The sequence below is a fragment of the Brachycentrus maculatus genome, unplaced genomic scaffold, assembly GCF_059751285.1.
Source record: "Brachycentrus maculatus isolate JH-2025_06_01 unplaced genomic scaffold, ASM5975128v1 h1tg000473l, whole genome shotgun sequence".
Classification (NCBI taxonomy): Eukaryota; Metazoa; Arthropoda; class Insecta; order Trichoptera; family Brachycentridae; genus Brachycentrus; species Brachycentrus maculatus.
In genome coordinates this window covers 113,548-139,473 of record NW_028281220.1, presented here as the reverse complement: position 1 = coordinate 139,473, position 25,926 = coordinate 113,548, and the positions used below count along the sequence as shown (strand labels likewise).

The window sequence follows — 25,926 nt, the reverse complement described above, 5'->3', positions numbered from 1 at the left end:
TCGAATACTGGGCCTTAATATGAAAAACAATATTTTAAAGTATTTTTAAGGTACTCAAATGTCTTATTTAAATATACGGTATAACCCCTATTAAAGTCAAAATTTTTCTAATAAATAAATTTTTAAATTATAAACATCAGTGAGCATTCACAAAAACCACTTCCGGTCCTCTTGCGTCGTCTGATAGAGGGATAAAAAACGCGCGAATCACGAGGTCAGTCATAATAAGGCCTCACTCACACTGAGGCCTTCTCAAGAACTACCGCTGACCGCAGTCAATATAACACTTTACTTGGTTGTTGTCTTGGTAATGTCTAGCTAGCGATACAAACGTATTTTATCATCACAAACGAGGATAAAATAAAGGAATGTAAGGTTGAACTAGTGATAATTGAAAAGATTATGAAGAGTTCATTAAGGTGGTATGGACATTTGGAGCGAATGGATAGCGAGAGACTGAATAACAAAATGTATGTGGCAAATGTGAGCAATAGAAAAAGACCTGGCAGGATCAGATCAATCAGAACCTAAAATCTGGTGTTGTCAAAAGTCTGCGTAATCGAAGGACATGGACTAGATGTACGGATGTGAAGGAAGTGAGGAGTCAGGACAGAAGAGTGCGGCGTTCTATCCTCTCTGCCTACCCCTACGGCGTGGATGGGAAAACTCAGTGAGGGCATATTACCGTAATCTATAATTTGTAATTATGTATATGATGATAATAAATAATTAAATAAATAAAGACTAACGTCCTAAACTAAACAAAGGGAATGATGAATAAGGGAAAACCTTCCATATTTGATCTCCGGCGGGGTTAACAAAATATGAAGAATTTATAGCCAGGAACATAGTGCATATTTAAGGTAAGGCATTTATTATCCTAACAAAAAGGGATAGGTTTTTAGAATATTTTAAATTAACCCTTTACACGTTATGCAGATACTAAAAATAACAGGGCTAGGAATTCGAGCTAAGGTAAAACAACTGTAATAATTGATTTATTGTACATATTGCCATAATTATTATGAAATTTTGTTATTATTAACATTAGTAATAATAACAAAAGTTATTATTAACAGTAGTAGCTAGTAATAATATGTTTAAAATTTTAACTATACTAGTTTTGAGAAATTGTAACATCTCATCATCACATATGGGTTTTTTATTTATACGGAATAATGAAATCAATATAATCGTAAAACGAAGTCACAAAAAGTCTCTCTACTCCCTTATATCTCTCAAAATCTACTGTCTCCAAGTCATATATTAAATTAATTTATTTTGGTCTGTTTAAATAGGGTGTAGAACGAAATACTTTCGTAAGTTTTAAGTTCTTGCGAAGTCGGGATCAAAATTATTACGCATCTTCTAGATTTCAGTTCGGTGTGCGCTATCGACGACTTAAATTATCTGTATCGATTCAAAGCCCGATGTCGAAAATAACTTCCATTTCAGAAAAAGAGATATTACATGTTGACTGTATTTTAAAAAAAAAAATCCGGGTTGTTATATTATGAATTTAAATAAATAATATAGGAACTTTGATTGTCCAATAAATATTTTGTATTTAAAATAGTTTGAGTTGAAATGTTCTATCGAATAAAAAAAAACACTTATTGAAAGGAAGCTGTTACTCAACTTGGGTTTTAGGTTCGATCGTTTAAAGCTCATCACGCTTTACTGTGGACAAATTGCTTATATATCGTGTATTTCTAGGTCTTAATTAGTATATTTGATAAATAATAAAAAAATAAAAAAAACTAGAATGAAATTATCCATCGAGAAAAAGTAAGTAATATTATCCCAATTGAAAAACCTTAAAAGTAACAATTACATATAAGTCACATCTCTTATTCAGTGAGACTATTTTTACGAGTGGTTTTAATATAAATATTCTTCTTCTTCTTCCTGGGTCCATCCCAACTTATCGTCTTTGTAGACTGTTGGGATCGCCTCTCTTCGTTCACAGATTGTAGGTCCTTCTATCATATACAACGACATCCATGTCATGCCTTCGAATCGTGTTATCTTTCTGTGGCATCCATGAATTTTTGGCCTTGTTTTTCGAGGAAGATTCATGGCGATCGCCTGGTTTACACTATGTTCAGTTTCTACCTATGTTCCCATACCATCTCAATTGCCTTTCCTATACCTTACTATTGATGTCAGTCATACCCAGGCTTCCATAAATGCGTAAACTCTTTGACTCTAAGGGACACTGCAGCTGATTATCTATGCATTTCAGCAGTTTCTAGTCGCCTAGAGTAGGTGTTATAAATCGTCCAGCATACGGAGTCACGGAGCAGTGCTGAGATTTTAATATAAATATCACACCTATAAAATATGATAAATTTCCTAGAGGAATGACGTGGTGTGAAACAATGCCGGCAAACCTTCCATAAAATATCCCGATGGATGATCCCGTACTTAATCATTTCGAACGTTCCGTTAAGTGGCCATTTTGAAATATGGTCAAACCCATTTGTCTATAAAAAAATACTGAAGAGAGGCAATAAAAGTTTTCCTAAAATTGGTCGATCGTAAAATCCCTCGGGACATTTTCTCGATTTATGAAACGAATTGTTTTTCTTATACTGTTGACCAAAACGACGAATAAAATTGTTGAGTAAAGAGAATCTAGGCAAAATATTATACCTCTATCGACAGATACATACAATATCGACACGTGTTTGATTTAAATCTACTAGTCGACCTTTAGATAAAAACATATTAACATATGGATATAAAAATATTTAGATTAAAATTTATATCAGTCAAAGAGTCGGTTTTTGTGATAATTTCATAAAACTAAAGAAGGTTTTCAGGATGTCATATTTGTAATTAAAACGGTAATTAATTTATGTTCGATATTATAATTATCGAACTGAAATTGAATTTTTATTATTATTTCGTTTTATCAAAGAAACTCATTATAGAAGGCCGTTTAAAAAATCTGAGCTCATAATATTCATAATCTTAAAATGTGCCATCAGCAATATTTTAAAATAAAAATATGAAAATACTTAATATTACTTGTAGCCGTCTTTGGTTTTTTATATGGGCTCAAATATTTCAAACAAAAAAAATTATATGGACTATTTTTTGACGTGGCTATGTCTCACATTTCAGAATATGTTTGGAAAATGTCACAAAATATATTGTCCTGAGTCCCCTACAATTAATCTTCACCAGTAAGAAAAACGTTCAATGTAAATATCGTAGTCGTACAGGAGAAAGTGACCAACTAACAAAACGTAAAATGTTCAGGAGGGACATTTAAGTCACTTTTGCTTGGCAAGAAAATAAACATCAATGCAGTCATTTTTAACAAGTCAATATATTATTAAACTTCCATGTTTAAAATCCTTTGGGATTTTTTTCAGGGCAATATTAAGCTTCTTTTCATCTTACCAATAGATGTCTCTAGTGAAGTTCTAGTGATTCAAGAATAATGTTTCAAAATTGGTTCATATATAGAACTTTGAGTAGTGTGTTGTCAATAATGGGTAGATTTGGTGAATGTTACACGTGTGTAAAGTCACTTAAACCACCCTATGACGGTCGTCAGCCCCGTAAATGCCCAGACTTCCATATTCTTCTTCATCTTTGATGAGATGTCAAAAAATAATTTGAAAATAACTCCTGTAATTGGAGAGAATCCAGATTTTGTGAACAAGTATTTGGACACACTCAAAATGTTGTACATATTAATCTAGTAAGATATCAAATAGTCAATGATCACGTTTTTGTAAAAAAAAAATCACTTCGTCACTTTCTCCTGTATGACTGCGATATGTAATCCATAAATGTTAATTGTTAAGTATTATGCCTCAATCATTATTTTATCGGAATGAAACGTCATCAGTCTGATGATATGGGGGAGAGCCGGGCCGCAAACATCTGATTTCGAGGTTTCGTAGCAAAAACTCTTCAACAAGGATTGGTGCATTTCAAAATGCCAAACTGTGAATATTGTTCCCGGGTCTCAAGCGATTACAAGTACATAATTACTTTGAAAGACACAAAATCACTTTTTGTGTTATTATTTATAAAAGTTATTATCAATAACAAAGTATTAAAAATTGTTATAATGTAAAGTGATTTTCTATTTAACAAATATTTTGGTTTTGGGTTGAGTGAAAATAGTTCAAAATCCTGAGTTAAGTGAAAAGGGCATTAATGATATTAATTTTGTGATAAGTAGTAAAAAATCACACGGATAAAATACGTATTCCTAAACAAAACATACATATCGCTCACTCCTTTCAACAACGTATGTTGTTGAAAGGAGTGAGCGATATGTTACTTTCATATGTAAAAAATCGTCAATTTTCAGTTGTGCATGTTTTCGGAATGCTCAGAAAATATACTATATCCCAGCAAAAGTGGCACAGTTTTAACTTAATATTTACCCGTATAGGGCAGAAAGAGTTGTTTTTGCATTTTGAAGGAAAGGTATTGTTTAATTATTTTTTTAAATAAACTAAATATTTATCAAATGTAGAAAACACCTTTTACCTAAAAACATCTCTTTCACAGTAAAAAAAGTTCAATAAGTGGCTTGATATTTATTTTTAATACATTTGATATTCTCAAACTTTAAAAACGATCTCCTGAGAAAACAAGTTTTTTGATTTATGACGTTGTTGAAAGGAGTGAGCTATATGTGCATATACGGACAAGTACAATTCAGAACACCCACGGTCTCGTTATTTAATCAAATGAGCGGTTATGAGCGTAAAAAAAACTCTTGGCAATAATACTCTTCGTGCATATGCATAAATCTGGTAAAAGTGAAAAAAAAAAAAAATGCATAAAATGCACTAATGGAAAAAAAAGTAATGCATCAAAAACGTCTACTGCATTTGATCATAAAAGTCTCATACACCGAGGAAACAAAATATTTAATGTCGTGTCATTTAATACGAGATTGGAAATAAATCAAAATAGCTTAGTGATAAAGGATATAAGCGTGTTTGAAGTTGGCCATCCCACCAAAAAAAAGTCGGGTGAAGGATTTTTATTGTTGTGATACGTTTAATTTCATAACACATTTCGGAAAGGTGTTTTTACGCTTGGGTATCGCTGGCGACGTGATTTGATAATTATGTACACATAGTTAAGGCCTTATCAAAGAGATTGATACATAATATTCATATAAAAACATTAAACATGTAATTCCTCTCACTCGGAAGTTAAAAATACCCTTCCCGTCCTTAAGCATCAATCGACCGAACGGGTAGAAATACCTTTCCCGTCCAAAGAATGTTTTAATATTATCTTCATATGTATTTAACAAAAACATATAGTTCATTTTGTTTAAAGCACTATATTTTATGTTGTATTATTTGCAATTACTTAATATTTATATTTTTAAATGTAAATAAACATCTCGTCACATATTTGATTAGTTCTGTTGACAAAAGAAGACTGAATTGTAAAATAAAACACTAAATAAATAATACTCTGCTTCTCGTACGTGAGTTCTTGAAGATAAAGACCTTAAATATTAAATATTTCCACACCTCAGTATTCTCGAGTCGTACAAAACTCTCTCAAACAATCACTGTATATGAAGCGAATTTTTTACGGGATTCCATATATCAGGGAGGAATAAAGCTCTCAGGGATGGTTCATTTAAATATTTTTTTGTTTATTTACGTGCAAGCTTCTATATAGTATATTTATGCTGAAACTTTTCCTTTGAGATGACATAGAGTATACCAGCTTTGGGAATTGGAATACAAGAAATGAAAACGAAATACATATCTGCAAAAAAATAGCTATGGTTATTAAAAAATTGAGTAAAAATTTATTAAAAAATAAAAACAATGGATTCAAAGTGGAGATTCGCATTCAATGCCCAATTTACGATGAACAGCAATTGATTTTTCTGTTTACCCAGGTAACGTTTATTTAATTTTTTTTTTTGCTTGAAACACCGTTTTTGTATTGAAAAAAAAAATCTTTAAAAGAGTGATTAAAAGTTTTTAAAAATGTTAAAAATACTTTTTGATAAATGTATATTGTAAAGAAAAGAAAATTCCAATGCGTATTCTTAAAAAAAATGCACGCGGAGACACGTCTGGACCCATGCGCGGCCGGTCGCTTTCTGAATTGGACGTTTGCGAGTTCAGCCTTAAGACAAGACTGGAGAATAGGATAAATGGTAATAGATGGGTATTCCATAAAGACTAAATGATGGACATTAATTATTTAAATTTGTATCAATTTAATATTATGCTGAAATTATTTAAAAAAACAGATCTAAGAAGCTTCCTCTTTTAATTTACAACCCATATGGTATATTCTTATTGTTACTATTTTGATTTAAATTTTTTGTTTTTTTTTTTGTTTTCTGTTAAAATCAAATATTTGTAGTTTATATTAGCACTTTTAATCTATATACTAATATATGTTTTTGATATCTATTGTATTCTTTCCTGTACCCTTTATTATAGCCCAAAATAAAATGTAAACCCACACACAGTCTATGCCTTTGTGGGATTATATTGTGAAATGCAAAAAAAATAATATAAAGAAAAGAAAATAAGGAACTGGACACTGTAATTCAATCATAAAGCTAATTCTAGTTTGAAATACGTAAAATGAAATTCTCACCAGGATATTGGGTGTGCCGTCTTCATCCAGCCACGCCAGCACAGCGTCATTCCCCAGCGCGAAGGCGACGTGCCCGAGCGAGCGCGCCTCCGCGCGGAACACCACCGCGTGCCCGGCAGTCCGCACGCGCAGAGCCACTTCTCCAGAACCGCCAAGCCACACTGGCGACCCCCACTGAGGACCGACACTGATATACTCCGAATTCATAACAGACACTGCACGCTTATTCCTCTTAAGCAACTCCTTTTCCGCCATTTCGTATTTATTTCTCGCGTATTCCTTCAGAAGTCGTTCCTTCTTCTTGATTATCTGGCGATGTTTCTTTGAATCTTCACGATCGACCGATTTAAATAGGGCGCTTTTGTTTGGTTGTTTTCCTCTATGAATAACGAGTTCCTCGTTTCTTATGTTCTTGTCGGTGCTTTTGTCGGATTGTTTTCCTCCATGGATAACGAGTTTCTCGTTTCCTATATTCTTGTCGTGTTTATTATCAACATTTACGAATGTATCGAGCTTCGCGCTTGCGTGTTTAGCTTCTGTGGCATCGGAAAGATATTTTTTGCTGAAATGTGATTTGCTTTTATTACTTGAGTTTCTTATTTCCCTGGATATGAAACTACTAATTTCTGCCTCGGGTCTCGGGATATTTTTCAGTTGGGATATTTTCCGTATCGTTCCACTGTCCCGTTGTGTATCGAGTTCCAGGTGTCCTCGAACATAGGCCTCGAAAGCTCTGTCTTCTTCTACTCTTTGTTGGCTTTTCGAAAGGTGGCGGTAGTCGGGTCTGAACATACCGGAGTACGGAGGTCGGTAGGTTCTCCCATCCTGGAGTAGTCTGAAAGAGTCGCTCGCATCATTGGTGTTATCAAACCACTTGTCGGTGTAGCGGCTATACTCTCTGGGAAGTTTAGCTCCAGTGATGGAGATAGCCGACACAAAAGCGACACATGCCAAGAGTAATTCCAGCTTAGGCGACGTCATCATGCGTCGCTGTTCTTCGCTCTGAGCGATCACCCTTGGTCACGCCACTGCCCTTGAACTTTCAGCGCTATCGCAGGGAAAGGGTTAAAGTTCAAGTTACCAGCACAGATAATAATTCTTAATATATTTTTAGTCGTGATTAAAAAAAAATACTTTCGTGTTTTTCACAGTTTCACTCATTTGGATGACCTGAAATAAATAAAAAAAGCTTTGTTAGATATTTATTACGCAGCTATTGAAATAAAGTTATTTTAACAAATTAAATAATTATTTTCGTCAACCTAGATTCATTTCTTAATTATATTTTGTAAATAGCTCCTTAGACCAGGTTCCAAATTATATTATTAACATTAAATAGGATCATAAGGATTGATATGAAAAGCTTTAATTAAGTGCCGAATTACTTTGCATAGCGAATATAATTTGTAACACTGTAGATTTACGCACAGTCGTGCCTACAAAAAGTTGGGATAAAAAATATACGGCAATAAAATAACGATCCAGAAAAATAGCTTTTGATGAGGCCAGGAAGTAATTTGCGATATGAGATCATAAAAACGACATATTACTTATTTCCTGCTCCAAACGCGACCGAATGGGAAAAGAAGTAAAATATTTCAAACTGGGCATCCATAGTATTTAGGGCCTTTTCTTGGCAATGTATTAAAAAATATATTTTTGTGTTGTTATTTTTATGTTTTATTTATTTTGATTTAATATAGTTACTTTTTTATACAATTTATAACAATTTCTACATATTTCTACTTAATTTAAGTTGCGCTGAGCCTCTACAAAAAAGAGACTGAGCTCTTGTTCTTGGAGAGGGATTTTTTGTTGTTGTTGATAGCTACATCTCATACATTTAAAAAAATATTACTGGGAACATATATTTTTAAGCTGTGCGAGGTAGTTATCTTGTTTAGTTTTTTATTGTATAGTCTGTGTGTGTTTTTATTGTTCGTTAACTTTTATTTTTAGAGTGTGTGTTTTATATTTTAAAGGGAGGCTGTTGAATTTTTTTATTCCTAAGTATGTAATTTTGTTGTATAATTCCTAAGTATATGTAATTCTGAAACTTTTTATTCCTATGTTATTATTTTGTACAATTTATAAGTTTATGTAATTCTTAAAAGTATACTTAAATTATTATTATTATAACCCTTATCCGCACCTAATGGTGCATAGGGCACTGCATCAAATTGACGCAGTGTTATCTTGATCATTACTTACATGAAGGCAAGGCGATCACTCTTGCGCTTCAGGAACCAGTCCAGGGTAATATTAAATAAATATTACAGTGTTAAATCACTAATATTTATTTTCACCCCCCCCCTGGGAATCGAACCCGGGACCTCCAGCACGGTAGCTAAACACGCTGACCATTACACCACGGAGGCGGACGTGGTGTAATGGTCAGCGTGTCATACTTAAATTAAGCAAATTTGAATTAAACTACGCAGTTTTTAACTTCGGAGAATTATAAATGGAGATATTTAATTTATTTATACCCTTTTTTGGAATCCTGCTGTTAAAAACATGAATTGTCACTTAATTCTACCGGTGTTAAGGTCTTATTTAAAAAAAATTGTTTTAAACTAATAAATACCTATAAAGTAAAAGTAATAACCGTTTAAAATGAATTAGATTAATGCTACAATGAAGAATATTGATAGCGTCCCTGTGAAATTAAAAACAAAAGATCCAATGTGGAATATCACTCAACATTTTGAGTGTGTCCAAATACTGGCTCACAAATATGGATTATTTCTGAGACGGAGCTAGTTTTTTTTTTTTTTTGGCATCTTAACATAGATGAAGAAGACCGATTCTCAGGCTGGGCTCATGTATGTGAATTAAATCCAAGATTCGGAACTTAAGTACAAATAGAAAAAGTCTTTGATTAATAAAAGCTTTCCCTATTCCAACATAGATGTCAGTAGTGAACTTACATGAACTGTGTCACGTGAATTTGATCAATATATCTAGGCGTTTCGAAAATTGAGTCGTGTGGTTGTCAATCATGGGTTCAATTGGGGAATGTAAGACGTGTAAATTGATCACTTAAACCAGCCTATGGCGGTCGTAAGCCCTGTAAATGCCCAGAACTCCATATTCTTCTTCACCTATGTTGGAATGCCACAGGTTAAATTAAATTACAGCTGCACCCTTACGGATTTATGTGTTTTTGTTTGTTTTTTAATTTAATTTTTTAAAAAAAGGTTGCAGAGCCCTTGATAATGAGATCATTATTCGTAATAATTTTTCCAGTAAGACCGCCGTCATCCGGGGATCAGGGGTGCGGAACTAATGAGTGTCTTTCTCGAGAAACGAAATAATGTAATTATTCTGCCGCATTACTCAGTCTTTTTACTGTCAGCACTTTTACATTAACTGCATGAACAATGTACCAAATAAAATATGCCCGTTAAAGGTATCGTGTTCTAAAGAAATTAATCGACGGAACGAAAAGAGAACAAGAAAAATTATCGTATGGTATAATCGTAAAGTCAATATCGTTATCAAATTGAGAAAAATTATTAATTAAGCTTAATGGTCTTCTTTTAACACTCATCCGTACCCCAGTGGTGCATAAGGCACTGCTTCATATAAACGCAGTGTTATCCTGATTGTTAACCTATGAAGGAAAGGTGATCATCCCTTCGCTTTAGGTGCCAGTCCAGTGTAATATTGAAAAAATCACTTATATTTATTTGATCCCCCCATGGGAATCGAACCCGGGACCTCCAGAGAGGCAGTTAAGCGTTCTGACTATTACACTTCGGAAGCGGATAAGATTATTGACGAAGCTTAATGAATTACATTAATATGTTATAAGAGTAGTAAATTTTCCTTTTGTTAAAATATTGATATGTTTATGTATTAATTTTAAATCAAATACAGATTTTTTGAGTCTACTAAGTTGTATTTTAATAACAAAAATACATAAAAAAATATATTGTGACAATTGTTTCGCCTTGTTAGGGCATTATGATATGTTTTTAGAATATGTTTATAAGTCATAAACGATAGTAGATCGCGTGATAATGATAACAAAAATTAAAAATACGAATAGTATTGATTGCACAAAAAACAAAAAAAACTAGGTTTTACGAAGTAGATTGAAAGAATTAATAATAAAAAAAAACTAGTGAATCATCACGCCACTCCGCTGCAGGTGTATGCAGAGAGAATACATAGCCACAGCAGTCTGTCTTTACAAACAATCTTCGCCTCTTCCACATTCATGCATTTCCTCATACATACCCGCCAATTGCCCAACATCTGACCTGACTGAATACTTGATCGTACTTAGCTTTCATTAGCCTTCCTTTGCTCTTATTTCCAAAAAAACTATGATTATAATCGTATAATTAAAAAATTAATAGCAAAGGGATTCCTTAAATTACCTTAGTTATAAAAACACACGTACTCTCTTTACTAAGCGCGGGCCTCTGTAGTAATTATTTCTGATGAATGTGATAGAATTAACTAACGGAGAGGAAAAGGAGATTTTTAGCAAATATTCGAAAGGAACAGTTTGTCCTTCCGATGTAATAATGGCCCCAATTAAGGAAACAACATGTGTATGCATTCAACTCATTTTAACAACGTGCAGTTTGACTATGCAAATGCATGAGTCATTCCACATAATTAGAATAAAAAAAAACTGTTGAATGTTTTTGTTAACTATCGTTTTCAAATCCCAACCTGAAACACGAGAAACCCTCATATCGCTCACTCCTTTCAAGAACGTCATAAATAAAAAAACTCTAATTTTCAGGAGAACGTTTTTAATGTTTAAAAATATAATACAATGTATTAAAAATAAATATCAAGCCACTTATTGAACTTCTTACTGTGCAACAGACCTTTTAAGATAAAACCTGAATGTTTTTTCTCCATTTTAAAAAAAACTTGGCATATTTAAAAAAAATATTAAACAATGCCCTTTCTTCAAAATGCAAAAACAATACTTTCTGCCCTGAAGCGGGTAAATATTTAGTTAAAAATATGCCGCTTTTGGTGGGATATAGTACATTTTCTTGGCATTCCAAAAACACGCAAAACTGAAAACTGACGATTTTTGATTTATGACGTTCTTGAAAGGAGTGAGCGATATATTTTATTGTAATAAAAGCCAGACAGTGTCTGGATTCAATACTCCTATGTGCAAAACCTCGGCAATGATTTCGCGGACCACACCGATATCTGGAATATGTCACTTCCTAACTATAAAGCAATAATAATTGCAATATTTCAGGCTAATGCATAATTCCTTGTATTTTATATGTTCATCGTTGTTTAGATAAGTACTTTTCGAACCGATAATATACTTAAAAAGAGAAAACATCTTATTTATCATAAAGTATACATGTAATATTTTATGTACAAATTGGCTTCGGTCGTTAAGAAAGGAAAAAATCTTTGAATACAATTACTGGATTTCACGTAGTATTGGAATCAATAAAATATTATTTTTATAAATTGATTCGGCAGTCACTTTGTGGTAAATTCAATTCATTTTTAATTTAAGACTTGCTTAGTAAATACCGCTATTTTTTAGAATCTATTGTGACACGTGTTTCGATGCATTCCGCATTATTTTCAAACACCGTATGTGAAGCCGATTCTAAGTTTTAGAGTTGTTTCCTTGGGATGTTGAAGGTTGAAGAGGGGGTAAGAGCTGTTTCTTGTTTTTAATTTTTTTTTCGATATAGTGGTATTGACAAAGTAAAACTTAAATTGTGACACGATTGTTCAATCATGGACAGAATTTCGAATAGTACACAGTATACAAGGTAATAAGTTGCTAGCCAGCTGATGACAGGTCGTAAGCTCTGTTGATGCCCAGATTACCATATTTCTATCTCAAAACTAATTTGTTCATCTTCTTTGGGGTAATATCTTCTATTGTTTACGGGGATATCGGAAAAAGATAAATTACTTACCACATATTAAAAATAGTACATTATAAAAATGTTACTTTCAATTCACATTTCAACGGAATTTTGATGAATTCGCATTCAATAATTTTATTTTATATCTATTTTGTAATTTTTGATTACTTAAAACGTAATTGAGGATTTTTTTATAAATAAAAACTCGTTGAAATATTTTGAAGATTCAAGCATAATGATTTTATTTCCTAATTAAATCAGTCTAAATGGGCACGCCAAAAATAGCATCTTTTAAAAACGGTTTATTTTAAGAAAAATATGACAGATCATCAAAACGTAGGTTTTGAAATGTAAAATTAATTAATTTTACTGCTTTTTATACAGCCTCTAGGCAAGTAAAAAAGTATCTGGTTTTAAAAATTACCATAATAATACATAAAAAGTAAGACAGGCTAATTTTTACATGAAAAAACAATTAATTTAAAATCGGGATATTTCTCTTTCAACATTAAATATTACTTACATGGATAAAACAACCTTTATGTTAGTTAATTATAACAAATGATTTTTTTTTAAATAAATGTTTTACTTAGTAAATACGACTATTTCTTAAAATCTACTGTGACACGTGTTTCGATGCATTCCGCATCATTTTCAAACACTGTATACGGTGTTTAAAAATGATGCGGAATGGATCGAAAGACGTGTCACATTAGATTTTAAGAAATAGTGGTATTTACCAAGTAAAACATTAATTCAAAATGGATAGATTTTACCACAAAGTGACTGCCGAATCTATTAATGAAAATTAATTTTTGTTTGTAATCCATAACTCATTCGCTTTGCAAAAAGGTTTAACGTTTATTATTTTTTTAAATAAGAATAACGAATCTAGGATTTACTTTATCCTTCAGCCTCTCCCAAAGACTTTTAAAGGACGATTCGCATTCCCATGTGCTAAGAGAACATTTTTTATGTAGCAAAATAAATCGAAGGCCGAATAAAAATAGAGAAAACCAAACGCAACATGGCAACATGGTTGGGAATTCTTTATCAACATTGGAGCCTGAGTGGAACTATTCAGAACATGCAAAAAGGTTGTTTTACCTGCGATATTGGGACATCGCTCTTCGGAGCTCGGGCGAATATAGTCCTTAACCTTTTGCGAGCTAAGAAGGCTAATCTAAAATAAATACACATTTTTATCATTGTTAAAAATGCCTATTTTCACCACTATCAATGTTATTTTACGGTTTTTATAACTAAAGGCCATTTTACTATCCAATTTGAAGTAAAAATCACTAACATTTAATCTATATATGTATATATATGTATATATATATATATATATATATATATATATATATATATATATATATATATATATATATATATATATATATATATATATATATATATATATATATATATATATATATATATATATATATATATATATATATATATATATATATATATATATATATATATATATATATATATATATATATATATATATATATATATATATATATATATATATATATATATATATATATATATATATATATATATATATATATATATATATATATATATATATATATATATATATATATATATATATATATATATATATATATATATATATATATATATATATATATATATATATATATATATATATATATATATATATATATATATATATATATATATATGTCCGCCTCTGTGGTGTAATTGTCAGCGTGTTTAGCTACCGTGCTGGAGGTTCCGGGTTCAATTCCCAGGAGGGGGGTGAAAATAAACATTGGTGATTTTACACTGCAATATTTATTTAATATAACTCTGGACTGGTTCCTGAAGCGCAAGAGTGATCACCTTGCCTTCATTTAAGTAATGATTAAGATAACACTGCGTCAATTCGATGCAGTGCCTTATGCACCATTGGTTGCGGATAAGGGTTATAATATTTGTATATATATACATATATAAAATGTGAGACCAAATTAAATAAATTATACACCTATATAGATTTTTTTTTATGGCAAAGAAGGCTCACAATAATCATACCCATATCCATCATCGAAAATTCAATAAGAATCTTATTTCAGAGAATGCGATATTTTTTTAAGAAATATCTCATAGACGTCACATTATTTAAAGCTTTACTCTTAAAAGGTTAAAGTCGGTACTTCTACAAACGAAGTTAAGATCGTCTAGCAAATTTATGTAAATATGAATAAGATATTAATATTAGTGTTTTGTGTCGGCATGAGTTGTTAGCATAGTATTAAGATGTACTCATAAAACGAATGGGATGACACACGATTCAAAAATGATTTCACAAGCTGTGGCCGTACATTTGAGGTATATTAAATATGTAAAAAAATAGTATTTTGTCTTTGTTTATGAATATTATGAGTTAAGTATATCAATCTACATAATTTTTATTGCTATTACATTAGCATGTTAACAATAGAAAATGACAGTCCCCCAGTATGATAATATGTATGCGCTGGCTTTGAGTGTGAAACTATTAATTTCTTATGGTTCCTTATAGAGTACTGGAAAATTTCTTACGGATCTTAAGTTAGTTGTTTCGCTTTATATTAGGTAGTTATATTGTTGCGAAAAAAAGTGGTATTTACCAAGTAAAATTTAAATTAAAAATAAAATAAAACAATGCGAAAAAAACTTTTGTATTATATAAAAAATTAAGTTTTGTATTGAGATTTACTGGTGGAACTGCATTTTATTTATTAAAATAAAATAACTGTTTATGAACTTTCTTCAACATTTATTATATTTGATTAGTCACCGGGTTTCGTCATTACCGATATCCTGTTGGTATTAAAAGTCTGATAGTTTAAAGAGTGTTTTTTAGCATGTTTTTGTAGATAATTTATTTTTTCACTACAAATTCACAGTTTTTGTATTTGCCATTAGTGAACTTTTGTAAATTTGAAAATCTTGATAAGCCTTGCTCTTGTTTGTCTATTTTATAATATTTAATGCATAGGTGTGGAAGGTTGGTTGGCACATACTATTATATTATTCAAGGTAACGTAAAAAAACCTCACTAATGAAATGTTTTCAGCACCTTTCCTAGAGTCTAAGGATGCTAAGCTTTTTTTTTTCTTTTGTGGTGGGACGAACCATTGTGTTACGAAAAATAATACCCTTGTTTGGGGTGTTCTTTTTCATTCAGAAATAGGTACCTACCTTTACTCTAAGGCACCTACCCATTCCACTCGAAGCACAACAGCGTGTCGTAAAACACTACAAATTACAATCAACCGAGCGTCGCTTGGTGTCGGGACCTTCGGGATCATTCTGTAGAATGCATACTATGTATAGTGAAATTAGTAACATCCGGCCAGGTATAGTAGGTGTACCTTTAATACAATATTGTGAAGGTGTCATTTTGTAAACACTCGATCCCTAACTTTCTAGCACCACTCTACCTGCCATTGTTAAACTAATCTCTTCCCACATTGTTTATTAAACCTTTTCCTGTTCCGAACACTAAATTTGAGAGTATTTTGAACTACGAGCCAAATTTACAACATGGCCCGGCAAACAATTGAAATGTGTAAATAACGATGCAAAGTATTAAAGTATAAATACCTTAGAGATTAACTTTACGACGAAAATGGGTTCTATAAAGCACTATTAATTATTCATGGCTCGAATTTTGTTGTCATTATGCAGCTTGAATATTAATTTAGTAAAACAAAACAAATGTTCATAAATTATTTTTAATTTTACTCCCGATATTCGAATGGCCAAAGTGGACATTAAAAAAGACAAAGAAGTCTCAACAGATATAAAATTAAATAAAGATATGCAAATATTTGGGTGTGATTAAATGAGAAAATAGATATTCGCATTCTATCAATGCTACTTATTTATATATACGAGACTTATTTACATAACTAATTCATATTTGATTTTGCATCATCATTTATATTCTATTATATCGGCTGATTATTTGTGAAGATGTTTCTAGATTTAAATTAACTAAGAATGTGAGAAAGTCACTCCGATTTATGTAGCATTAACATATACACATAACTATAAGGACACGCCTACCATTTTAAATCTAAGACTTATTCCTTTCACTTTTTCTCTTGGACATTGCGTTGGTTTAATTCAAGCATTCGTTATTGTTATCCTGATTTTACAACATGTAAGATGTAACACACGAGAATAGTATTTGAAATACGCAATTGTGAACAGTTAGGTAAGGGTTGTTTCATTTTAATAAATCCACTCAAAATATACATAAAATCTATAAAAAATATCGTACAATTTTAGCAATTTCGAAAATGTCTGGATCGTTAGAGTAGGTACGACTTAAACTATACCATGCTTATATGTGCTTTGAGCGTATTTACTAAAGATACATTATATGCAGGGAAAGGGTCGAGGTATATTTAGCTTTGTAACAGGAATGAATAAATACAACCACGCTTTAAAAGAGTATAAAAAAAAGGAATATATATATCTGAAATAAAAACTAGAAAAAATATGCCGAACATTATATTCATATGTACAGATATACACGTATATGTACGTGATAAGTATAAATTAAAGCGAAATCACAAAGATTTTTTTGTTATGTTTGTAAAATATTGTAGAACATTTCCACCGAGAAAAGGAAATTCTATTTTAATATCAAAAAAATATTTCGACATTGCTAGGTGACATAATATTATTATATATACAATTTTTCTTGTAATAATGTAAGAATTTAGTCTGCTGCGTGTGACTACTTTACAAAAGAATTGAGATATTACGTTGAATACGGGGAATGGATAAGGGTCGTTGGTAGGGGTTTTGGGGGTTGCTTCTGCCGCCGGAGGACCCAATAATGGGAAAGGACATACATTCAAATAAAATACGAATATTGTATCCACATTCGCAGTTTTAGCATCCCTGTTTGATATGCTCCTATATATTGCGATTCGAGATACGAGCTTTCTCGGGAACATACAATTTGACGGTGTCAATTTTATTCCTCATTTTTTATATATAATATTCAGTAATAAAATGATGTAATATGTTAAGTGGTAGTAAGGTAAAAAGCGCACGGTCGATGCTAGCGAATAATTCGAGAATTCAAATTCTAATGAATTCTGGTTTCTATAAATTATTCGATCCTTTTATACGTAGACATTTTTCAATTCCGCAGAAAACATTTTTCACAAAAACTAATGTATTCAATTCTATGGAAAAGCGACAAACAATGTATGTAAACAACCCTCCCTCCCTTATTCTTCTGATCTACCGACAGAATATTGTATTTTCCCAGCAAAAATTCGCAAGGCTTCTTTTCTTAATTCATTCTAGGTGGTCGATTACAGTGGATAGATAAAGCATTGACGAGAGTAGATAAGCGTTTAGCTTCGGGACTTTTTTCTAATGACTTTGGCTAATCAAAACGTTTATCGATCAGTATTTTCAAGACGTTGAAGATACCGGAAAAATGACTTGTTTATTTCAAATATAAAATAATTTAATGTTATATACATATACATTTCGTGGTCAAAGCGTTCGGTACGCTTTGAAATCGAGGCTCTGGTCATAAATTACAATGAAAAGATATAGGTTTAACTATCTAGAGTAGGTTATTTCAATTTTACTATAAATGAATATATTCATATTTTTTTCTAATTTAAACTTTCTGAAACCCTGAATCTATAGCCGCTTGAAAAATGACAATATCATTAGAAATCAAAGTTTATAAGCAAAGTTAAAGTAATCTCCAACGCGCTGTTAAAGCATAAACATCGTAAAATTCCATCCTAATTATTGACAGACTAATTTTGAGAATATTTGAAGAAAAACCTCTTCGTCACATATTTTTTTGTTATTTCATAAATTTTTACTAAAATAAGATGCGATTTAGGATTACTATTTTGAAGTTAGAGCAATGTTTTGTTCATATATTTAAATGTAATACAATAATAAGTACCCGTAATACAAATTAATGTGATTTCTCAATGAAATAAGTTAATAAGATGAAATAAAACGTGATAAATCTTGTGAATTCACGTAACTCTAGATTTTCTAATAATTTAATATGGCACAGATGTAAAACAACAGCAGTGTTAAATCATTATACGTACGTGGGTAAAAAAACTTTAATAAACTTCCGGAAAACTTAAAATCCAAACAAAATTATCAAATCTTTAAAAATAAATAAGACTCACCCCTAACTAGACTCCATACCAAGGAATATTTTTTATTATTATTTATAATTTAATTTGTTTATAAAATAAATTAATTGTAAAACGAACTCCCTCTCTAAACACAAGTATCTACTCTATTAGAGAGGTACAAACGTTATATTTGAAATGTTTTGTATATTTACCAACTATTTTGTATTATTTAAATATGTATTTTGTAAAAAAAAAAACAATTAGATGATTGGATACTGAAAAATTCTAAAAATGTTATTTCTACGAAATTTACAATGACTCATTTTCATACCTAACTAAGATGGCGATTATAATGCCGATAGATGGTTCTAGGACCTCTTTTCAATGAACAAGAATTTAGAATTCCTGAGTTATTCACTCGGTTGGCACTATTCTATTTTCAATACAAAACCCGACAATAACGAAGGAGATAAAGAATCGATATAATAATAGCAAGCGGCAGACCTTGTTTCTGAAAAACTCCGGTTTTTTAGGTCTTTTATGATAGGCTGCATCCTATATACACTCTTTATCTCAATTCGCATAAGGAGGATTATTCCGTACGTTGAAATAATTATATGTTTGTATGTGAATGTCTTTAGGAAGCGGCTGAGCGTGTCGGGCCGTGTCCATTGCTCTACATCGGAATGCTGTAAAATATAACGTAGGAGGTTTGTACATTTCAGAAACAAAATTGTGAAAAGGAATGTACTATTCATTCTACTTATTTTAGAAATACTCAAAGGAAATAATATTAAGATCCAGGTGTTTTGATTTTATGACTCATATGTCGTAACAAAATAACGTGTGTATAAAATGAAGAAAAGGAACTTGTGACTTGTTACTTGAGTACTTAGTTTGCAGTGCTAATTACCTACTTAGACCATTATAATGAGGGGAACAAGTAAGTTCACATTGATAAATTTTATTAATGCATACTTTGTGCTGAGACTTTAAATAAAACTTGTTTACTGTTTATTATCATGTTGTGGTATGCAGAGATATGTATATATTCGACTTTATTTAATAAGGTCCACTCGGAGCATCATTACATTACTTTACCATATGGAATGAATCATATGACCAGATAATGAATCAGATAGATGATATATCATTTTTATTATGACCCTCATCTGCATATAGTGGTGCATAGGGCACTGAATCTTGATAGTTTACTACGTGAAGCAAGGTGACCAGTCCAGAGTGATATTATTAAGTAAGAAAGATAAGATTAGAGTAATATAGCGTTTGTAGTAATTTTTACCCCATTCGGAAATCGAACCCTAGCTGTTCAGAGCGAAGGCAAAAGTACTAGCCAATACACCACGAAGGCGAATAAATTTATTGTAGTTTTATGATTTAATTGTATTACAGTTTATTTATATTATTTTTTGACATCTCATCAAAGATGAAGAAGAATATGGAAGTCTGGGCATTTACGGGGCTGACGACCGTCATAGGCTGGTTTAAGTGATCACTTTACACTCGTGTAACATTCACCAATTCTACCCATTATTGACAACCACACTACTCAAATTCTTGGAAGTTCTATATATATGAACCAATTTAGAAACCTTGTTCTTGAATCACTAGAACTTCACTAGAGACATCTATTGGTGAGATGTAAAGAAGATTTTTTATTAAGCAGAAACTCTTATAACTCCTGTAATTGGAGATAATCCAGATTTTGTGAACAAGTATTTGGACACACTCAAAATGTTGTAAACAGTTTATTTACGTATCTGTTTTATGGTTTTGTGAAAAATGTATGCATATTTAATAATATACTTTACCAAATATTTCACACAATAGGAAAGGTTTCAGATCTATAGTTTACAAGAATTTAAACGGATCGCACCTCAAACATGTTTGTTTCTTGTCGCATATATGTAGAGGATTCAATATTCAGAGCAAAAACTAACATAGATGTTCAATCATGAGCACATGTTACTCTGTATAAATTAAATACTTAAACCAGCAAAAGGCAGGTTGTAAACCATACAAAAAGCCAGACCGCGTCTTAATTTTTGATGGGATATCTTTGATAAAAAACTTGATAACCAGCTCTTGGACGATAAACCTAGTATTTTTGCAAATAGCTTATTCTGGAAAGTAACATATCGCAAGAACGTCATAAATAAAAAAACTTGATTTTTCAGGAGAACGTTTTTAAAGTTTAAAAATATAATACAATGTATTAAAAATAAATATCAAGCCACTTATTGAACTTTTTACTGTGCAACGATCTTTTTAGGTAAAACCTGAAGGTTTTTTCTCCATTTGAAAAATATTCAGTTAATTTAAAAAAATAATTAAACAATACCTTTTATTCAAAATGTTAAAACAACATTTTTTGCCCTGTAGCGGGTAAATATTAAGTTAAAAATATGTCTCTTTTGCTGGGATATAGTACATTTTCGGGCATTCCAAAAACATGCACAACTGAAAATTGACGATTTTTGATTTATGACGTTCTTGAAAGGAGTGCGCGATATGTATATTAAATGATTTGTGGCTCAATTTTTTAAGCAAAGGAATGAAAAAAACCGGTGGTAGTGCAGCAAGTAGGTCTGGATTAGAAACATAAGTGTATAGTTTGTGCAATGTAAATACAATATATGTGAGTGGTCGTTCCCAATTGTTCGTCATCTGAAATGATATTCACATTAGTGGGAAACATACGAGTGGGTAGATAATACGTGAGGAATGTGAGAATGTTTGGATTATGAGATGAATTTACACTCGTACATCTGCCTTAACGTGACATATCTATGTGACAAGTTAGGACAGCTATGATACAAAATATTTCAACAGAATCTATATAATGTACAAAGTTTGTGGATATTTACGAGACACATCGGATTTAACACATTTCACTTACGTACCAAAGTTTAAGAGGTTTTCTTTGTATCCTCCATATTTTAAGCATAAACCATGTGTTTTTTAAAGTTATCCAACTTACATAAATGATAATTAGTGTGTACAAAAACTGGTTTACAAATCTGGATTATGTCCGCACAGGAGTTATTATTAAAAATTTTGGCATTTCAACATAAATGAAGAAGAATATGGAAGTCTGGGCATTTACAGGGCTTACGAACGTCATAGGCTTGATTAAGTGATTATTTTACACACGTGTAACATTCACCAATTCTACTCATGATTGAAAGCTACATAAAAAAATAATATCATGTTTTCAGTAGTGTCTTAAGTATGTAAATTTAAATAAAGATTCGGACTTTGCATACAAATATAAAGATAGCTTAATAAAATCTTTCCCTATTCCAATTTAGATGGCTGTTGTGAATTCACATGAACTATGTCACGAGTTTGATTAATATATTTAGAAGTTCCAACAATTTTGTAGTGTGGTTGTCAAGTGGCATTCTTTAAAGAAAAAAAACGTGTGATCAGAAGAATTAATATATTGCAAGAATTAAAAAAAAAATTAAAAAGTGAGCTTATATTTATATTTTAGTTTACGAGCACTTGTAGTATGTTAAAAATCTTGATATCATACACATATATGTAAAGTATATACATAAATGCAAGAAAACTAACATCCAGCAGTCTCATCAGTGAAGAAAAGTTTTACTTGTTATTGTAACTACTAAGAAAATATATTGGCTATATATGTGTAATAAAATACCTAGGTACCTACCTATACATTTTATTAAGTACTTACAAATAGTACCTACATAAAACAGTTCTACCACCAGATGTCGCATGCGTCGCACAGAATAAAACAAAAGACATCCGATAGAAAAAATACAAGATTCTGAACTGTCAGAATCAGATAGATAGATAGAAAAATATTATAAAGATAAATTAGGAATAAACTTTAATTACAAAGCAACAAATTGTTTATTTTATTATTAGGTATACACCCACTTTACATATTATTTACACCCAATTTACAAAGAAAAATATTACCACGTTATATATGTATAATAGCCAATATATTTTCAATATTTTCTATATTGGCTATATATGTATAATTTGTCCGCCTCCGTAGTGTAATGGTCAGCACGCTCGGCTACCGTTCTGGAGGTCCCGGGTTCGATTCCCAGGGGGGGTCAAATAAATATAAGTGATTTTTTCACTGTAATATTTATTCAATATTACCCTGGACTGGTACCTGAAGCGGGGGGCTGATCACTTTCCTTCATTTGTAAACGATTAAGATAACACTGCGTTTATATGAAGCAGTGCCCCATGCAGCATTGGGGTGCGGATAAGAGTTCTATTATTAATATTATTATTATTTATGTATAATTGTAGTAAGAATTAATTATTTTATTTATTGTTTCGGCATTAACTTTGTGGTAAGACATGTTACAATAATTAAAGAAAACACTTCGTTTTTTACCACTTGAGTTTTATTATAGACTACATGTTTCAGAAGCTAAACTTCCATCATTCAGGTCTGTATAATAACTAATTAATTAGTTTTAATCCGAAACATAACAAATAGGTATCTACACTAAATCCTTCCTCTAAAATACAAAATGTAGAACAATCAGTAAATTGATTTATCGAGATAAGTCACCCATAATATAAATTATTTTCGAATTATCTCCATCACCCGATGAATTTGTGCGATAAATTTATAATTGCTATGTTCGAAGATTGATGATTTACTCACTACACATTGTGCCGCACGCAGTGACTGGAAAATGGAAAATACAAATTTTCCTAAGTATCGAAGAGCGGTCTTGAGAAGATTGCCATTTTAAGGGCTCGATGCTCGCATAATTCCATCGATTTTCCTGAGCCGTGAGACGGAATCACCGGTTCAAATACGCGCCATTATAAAATTAGGAGAAAAGACATTTCAAGGGCTTGGGGGTAAGGGAAAATTATTACGATGGTTATGCCAAAAATAACGAAACGTTCGAGTATTCAAGCAGAAAAATACACACACACACATATATTATTTATTGATTCGGCATTAATTTTGTGGAATGACATGTTGATTATTTTTTTTTAAATTAAATACTTGTAATAAACCACTTAATGAGTTTTATTTTTATGTACGACTAGTTTCTAAAACTGACATATATTTTGATCTACAGTTTTAATTTTCGCCTGTTGATGAAAACATCTGTAAGTTTTTGAAACTAGTCGTGTATAAAAATAAAACTCTTTAAGTGGTTTATTATAATAATAAATAATAAATAAAACCCTTATCCGCACCCCAATGGTGCATAGGGCACTGCTTTATGTGAACACAGTGTTATCTTGATCGTTTACACACGAAGGAAAGGTGATCAGCCCTTCGCTTTAGGTACCAGTCCAGGGTAATATTCAATAAATATTACAGTGAAAAAATCACTTATATTTATTCGACCCCCCTGGGAATCGAACCCGGGACCTCCAGAACGGTAGCCGAGCGTGCTGACCATTAATTTTTTTTTAAATAATCACACACATATATGGTATGTGTCCACAATTATGAATGAGGCGTAAGTCATGTTTTCTTCGTTTTTAGATATTTAAAGGTTTGCGTTTTAATGTCCTAGATAATATTTTTACATTAAACATTACAGGGTTTCAAAACTATTGTAGTCTACTAGATTTACAGCTTATTTTGACTTATAAATTTTGCATGGAGCTTATAGGAAAGTATATTTTAAGTATATTTTATATATTAGGTTTAAATGACATAAACTATTCTCAAAATTAACAGAATGAATTATGCTCATTCTGATCAAAGTAGTCTTAGTCATTTTTTTTCATGCGTTTATAGAAAATTTTAAGTCGCAATTGTTTTATTACTCGTTTATGAACTGTAAATACAAATATAAATTCTGCTTTATATAGCTCAACACACCTTTCTAAATTTTATTGATAATGCTTATCTCCGACAATTTAATAAAAAATATGTGCGTATGAATGTGGTTTTTCCAAAGATCTAAAAAAAAATGTTGCTGAAATTCGCAAAAAATGTCAGTAACGACATTATGAGTTATCAAAAGATCGACGGTATATACATTGATTTTTTGCATTTTATTAAACCGTGAAATGAACACATTTTAGAGACAGCTTGAGGGTAATGAACTTGGTTAATCGGTTCGTTTCACCGAAACTACCAGACATTTGTCATAGCGATCAGTAAAGAGTATTGTACTGAAATATTAAGAATATATTCAATGTTGATGGACGTTTCTATTATACAATAATTAAATAGATTCACAATCTTTTCCAACTGACGATTTAACGACAAAAACAAAACTGCATCAAATGGACAACAAAAAAAAACATATATTTTTTTAAATTTATGGTTTCGGGTAATACTCATTTATAATAGAAAGAAACTTTTTTGATTGTGAATAACGTCATGATAAATCTGATAAAATTGATAACTATGTGATTTTTTTAGTTACCCATTGCGAAATAGCTATCTTGACATGCTTTTATACATAGTACATTCGGATTCAACTCACTGCTTACTGTGTTTTTGCACAAAAAATATTGTTTAAATTTATTACGGACTATTTATTGTACGTCTTTCGGTCTTTATTGGGCTTGGAAGGAAAATAAAGTTACATTATTTTTTGACATCTCAACATAGATGAAAAAGATATGGAAGTCTGGGAATTTACGGGTTTTACGATCGTCATAGGGTGGTTTAAGTGATCACTCTACACACGTGTAACATTCACCTATTCTACCCATGATTGACAACCACACTACTCAAATTCTTGGAAGTTCTATATATACGATCCAATTTGAATCACTAGAACTTCATTATAGAAATCTATTGGTGAGATGAAAAGAAGTTTTTTTTTATTTAGCAGAAACTCTTTTATTTGTATGTGAGGTCCGAATCCTGGATTATGATCACATACATTCTTCTTCATCTTTGTTGAGATGTCAAAAATTATAATATGAAAAAATAACTCATATAATTGGAGATAATCCAGATTTGTGAACAAGTATCAAACAACGCTCAAAATGTTGTAAGAACTCATTTTTTGGCTCTAGGTGTATGGGGGAGGAGAATCCGAAAAATATATCACATAATCCATAAAAAATGCATTAGAACCGTTATTTTTTAAAAATACAGAAAGATATACTTCAGCGTTTTCATACTTATATACAAACATCTTGTACGTCTTATCTTACATAGAAGCTAACCGGTAGACATTATAATTAAGTTATAACAAAATATTTATAGTGATTTTAAAACAAAGTTACATTTTAATTATTATAAGAAA

General features: G+C 31.1%; 1 protein-coding gene across 2 annotated transcripts in view; it reads right to left on the bottom strand.

Moving 5' to 3' along the window:
* Window positions 1–25,926, bottom strand: part of LOC148302202 (MOXD1 homolog 1-like) — a 105,149-nt gene that overhangs the window by 66,107 nt on the left and 13,116 nt on the right. Inside the window, exons 1-2 of one of the 2 annotated variants that reach the window (XM_088271990.1) lie at window positions 13,608–13,684; window positions 6,622–7,791 (exon numbers count right to left, since the gene is read on the bottom strand). In XM_088271990.1, the coding sequence (XP_088128116.1) occupies window positions 6,622–7,605 (984 nt within the window). In that variant the 5' untranslated portion in view covers window positions 7,606–7,791; window positions 13,608–13,684. Of the gene's footprint in view, window positions 1–6,621; window positions 7,792–13,607; window positions 13,685–25,926 lie in introns of those variants that run through there. The other variant, XM_088271989.1, reaches the window with a different exon arrangement.